The sequence below is a fragment of the Solanum pennellii genome, chromosome 3 (genome assembly GCF_001406875.1).
Source record: "Solanum pennellii chromosome 3, SPENNV200".
Taxonomy (NCBI): Eukaryota; Viridiplantae; Streptophyta; class Magnoliopsida; order Solanales; family Solanaceae; genus Solanum; species Solanum pennellii.
In genome coordinates, this window is record NC_028639.1 from 777,396 (window position 1) to 781,780 (window position 4,385).

Genomic DNA, 4,385 nt, shown 5'->3' on the forward strand with positions numbered 1-4,385 from the left:
GCAACTTTGAAAGTGCACACGTGGGATGTGACATGCACATTTTAAAGGTGTCTAGATGATTATTTTGTAGGTTGGAGAGTTCAAACGACACGGTAGAGATAGGTTGAGGTGTCTAGACGTGCATACTCAAAGTTTGAGTATTTGTTTATGTTTGAAAATCATGCACTTCAGAGCAACTTCCACAAGATCACTTGAAATGGTAAAAGAGAGTGCAAATAAAAGAAAGATCCCATCAAAGAAACAGAAGAACTCATGACACTTCAAGATTTCAAAGGTCAAGAAGATTATCTAACATTAATAAAACTCCCAACTGCAATATTGAAAACCATAAAAATGCAGAAGAAATTCACAACATATGTTGAAACTTTATACAGCCAAAGGCTATATTGAACTGACAGTATTGGCCCTTCTTCATTTAGTATCAGAAATATTTTCAAGTCAGCAAGAACTCTGTCCAAATTAAGTAAAACAATGCAAATATGATAAAAGTTAAGGTGGCTGTAAGTACTGAAAAGACATAGCATTGCTATTTACGTCTACGCTATTTGAATGAGGAAGTAAGTAAATATATACCCTCTTTACCTCATCAAAACATATTTACACGGAAAAACCATGGCAACACGAATGATATTACCAGGCACGCCATTAAGAAGTTACAGAATGGCTGTCCATGCCAGCAACCTCTAGTCGTTTCAGTTGAACCAACACCACTTGCAGTAGATCTTGCATCATTCCACTCTTCAATAAATCTGTTATTGCTAACACCAGTAACATTTTGTGCGACCTCCCCACAAATTTCACACACTCTGCACGAAGATGACACAAACGAGTATTAACAAAGTCACTATTGTGGAATGTACTGGTACGGAACTTCAAAATTTTAGTAAATAAAACAATACAAACTCCTGAATTCCATGAACGAATGGCCTTTTTTTTCTGTCAAAGCGACTCAATCACCATTGCAAATTTCCTAGTACCAAAGTAGTTATGGTGATAATTGACATGCCATTATGCTATTTGGAATACAAAGCAACATGATTCTACCAGCAAATAACCCGAAAAAGGACATGGAAACAAGAAAGTAAAAGAAAAAGAAATCATGGCTAATAAAGTATATGCAAACCTCACCCATCCTTGTGGAGATAGAGAGGTTGTTTCATAAAGACCCTTAACTCAAACAACACATAGCACGACAATTGAAAATGACAATACAGAGATGGGACAAGGCATAGCAAATAATAGAGAAAGTAACAGACAAAGTAGGTATTTTGAAGAACACGAAATCAAGGCTGCATAGATTTGAGAATCCACAACGTAAATTCAAAGTAATTCCTATTGTATTTATTTTTGAGCTGAGTATACAAGCAATGCCTACTAGCATGAATCAGGTGATGAATTTCCATAGTAACTTCCCATGACTTACTACATTGCTTGTACTCAATGTTTTTTTCTTCTAATGACAAAGCATTTTAGATAAAGAACAGAATAGCTATAACATACTCGAGTAACTTGGATAGAAATTTATGGCATTTACCAACAGATTAGCAATGGATTTTCACATTTTGTTAGCTACGAAGCTCACAGCTAATACCATTTTTTGTTGTGTGTTCAGTGAGCAAATTTTACAAAAGCTGATTGAATAAGATAGATTTAAGAGAACCTAACCTACGTACATTTCCATCGTTCTTCCTAATCAAAGACCAACATCGGATGTTGCATAGAATTTACCGGCTCTCCCCAACTCCCCACTAAATTTTCAATAAATATCAACTTTTGAATCCATGATCTCAGAGTACAATGAGTTCAGTGCTAAAAGTCTTAAAGGTTGAACCCACTTAATTCAAATCCTATATCCGCCTCTGTCGAAGACAAGCTATTCTATTCAGTTTTTACACACTAATGCATGATAAAGCAATTGGCTGAATATCAATTTCACAAACCAACTAGATAATGCTTTGAGAAACATTCAGTGTCAATCTAATAAAACCAAAAATTTATCAGCATCCCCTTTAAAGACAACCAGAAGCATGCAAATCTCTCTACTATTACAATTGCGAGATTATCAAATAACACAAACTGTAAATATGAACGCAATGCTGACCAATTCAAACAAGCATGTCTGTAATTCGCAAAAAGAGAACCTTTAGCTAGAAAATTTCTGTTATAGAAATATAAGTCAAAATAAAAAGTATCTCAACCATAGCCCATCTACAGGGACCTATCTACACCAGGAAAAACATTATTAAGATCAAAGTATTTAACTATACATATTATCATCATCATTTAAAGAACCACAATTTCAAACTAAGAATAACAGTAAACTAGAACAAAACGAATTAAAATAAAGAACAAAAACAGTAATTACCTGTTTCCTTTTAGCTTAAACCATGCCTCAGCACAATGAGAATGTACAAATCCAAGCTCTCCTTTACATCCACAACCAAGCTCAATCAAATCCACCAAATTCTTTTCAGCTTCATATGTACTCAAATGGCAAATCCTACACACCCTTTGTGCATCTCCTTCCAAATCCTCACCCAATTTCCCATCACCACCATCACACTTCACATCAATTACAGCCGAAAAATCATCACCCATCTTCGAATCCTTCACTTTTACCTCATTCCCTTCCGAATCTCCATCTTCCACACCAATTCTTGATTTTCCAGTTTCCCCATCTTCATCCAATCTAATAGTCACCACAGTCTCAGGAACATCCATTTTCTGATTCCGTACATCCATCTCCTTATCCATAACTTCCCTCAAACTTCCATTCAACCAATCAATCAAAAACAACAAAATTCCAACTTTGATCAGTCCCCTTCCTCTCTAATCAAATCAACCAAACACTAAACAGGGTCTACAAATTTCATTCAAGCAATCAATCAAACACTTTATGTGCGAAACCAAAAGTAACAAATCAACCACAAAACTCCAAGATTCATCAACCCCTTTCCCTCTAATCAAATCAAATGAATCAAACACTACAAAGGGTCGACAAATTTAATGAAAAGTTGAAGTCTTGCACGTTTTGTGAAACCCCTTGAACTTGGGTTCTATCAAAAAGTGAATTGGCTTTCGACTGATTCTATAAAGATTAATATTAAAGAAGTTAACTTTCTTGTCCGTTTATATATAGGAAGCCATTAATTAAACTAGTTTGCATAGTATAATGACAAAGACAATGGAATTTGCCCAACAATCAGGGAAAACACTAAAATAGGGTCAGGCTGTCAGCACCTACATTTTTGGGTAACTAATATTTAGCTCACAATTTGTTTATATTATTTTCCTTTTTTATCGACTTTAAAAATAATATTTTTCTATTAATAATAGTAATCAATATGGCTTGTTATGGTAAATAATACGTTTATGTTTGATCGAATTCGTTAAATCTAATTGACATATGTATATACCTTAATTAGTATTGGGGTGGCCACTTGTCATCCATGTTGCCAACTACTTAATTAAAAGTATATTAAACCAATCAATCAATCAAAATGAATCGATTATCTAAGAATTAATTAAAACAACTATTTGGGAGATAAATAATATGGTCAATTATGAAGTGAATTAGTAAGATCTAAATTATTCGTTAATTAGTTTATACATTGAAGATCTCCTATCCATTTGGTGATTATTAATCAAGCGTCGTGATTTGTAGTATAGTTACGTTGACCAAGTTATTATTAATCCACCACCTTTTTATCTTTGAATTTTCAAATAAGTAATTGCATGAATACAAAATATCCAAATGATTTATATGTATCTCGATTATTTAATCGAATATCTAATATTTTTATCAGCACTAATACATCACTAAGTGATAGAGGCAGAAATTTTCTAGAAGTGTTAAATTTTTACTATGATGTACTATACATATAAAAAAAAAGTAGTTTACTTTATATATATAATGAGATTATCTAACGCGAACCCTCTTCAACTTCGTCAAATATATATATGACATAGCATAAGACTCGTAGTTTAAAATACTAATACTAGTCACAAAAATAATTACGAATATTTTATATTAACGTCTTTTCATTCAAAAAAAATATATAAATTAAAGATAAATTTTGTCTTAGTATGCGAGAGTCATTGCTGATCTACAAAAATATAAGAACAGTGTTAAACAGATTGAATGAGGCTATTCTCCTAGAGAGAGCTTAGCAAGGGTCAAACTTTATGTCATTTATACGCGAAAGTTATACTCATTATTACACGACTTAATTCAACACCTTACGCCACGAGTTCACGATAACCGTATTTCACTATTGTTTACTATCTTCCCACATGAACCTTGTTTAGGCCAAGCATGAAGCATGTGGCCAGTTTGTGACAGAGTGTAATGGGTAGGTGAGGAGTTATTATTATTAATTACATCC

The 4,385-nt window shown here is 33.3% G+C and overlaps 1 protein-coding gene across 1 annotated transcript; it reads right to left on the minus strand.

Moving 5' to 3' along the window:
• Positions 1-354: 354 nt before the first annotated feature.
• LOC107014308 lies at positions 355-3,234 on the minus strand. The gene is made up of 2 exons (XM_015214161.2): positions 2,366-3,234; positions 355-806 (listed from the first exon to the last, which is right to left on the minus strand). The coding sequence occupies exons 1-2, from the start codon at positions 2,752-2,754 to the stop codon at positions 587-589; spliced, it is 609 nt and encodes a 202-aa protein (XP_015069647.1). The 5' UTR covers positions 2,755-3,234; the 3' UTR covers positions 355-586.
• Between the last annotated feature and the right edge of the window lie 1,151 nt (positions 3,235-4,385).

Bases quoted from the DNA above. Each gene is read 5' to 3' on its own strand.
- LOC107014308 (XM_015214161.2), bottom strand. From the start codon at position 2,754: ATGGATAAGGAGATGGATGTACGGAATCAGAAAATGGATGTTCCTGAG. The intron at 807-2,365 runs GTAATTACTGTT...ATCTTCGTGCAG, and splicing joins TTTAAGCTAAAAGGAAACAG to AGTGTGTGAAATTTGTGGGG.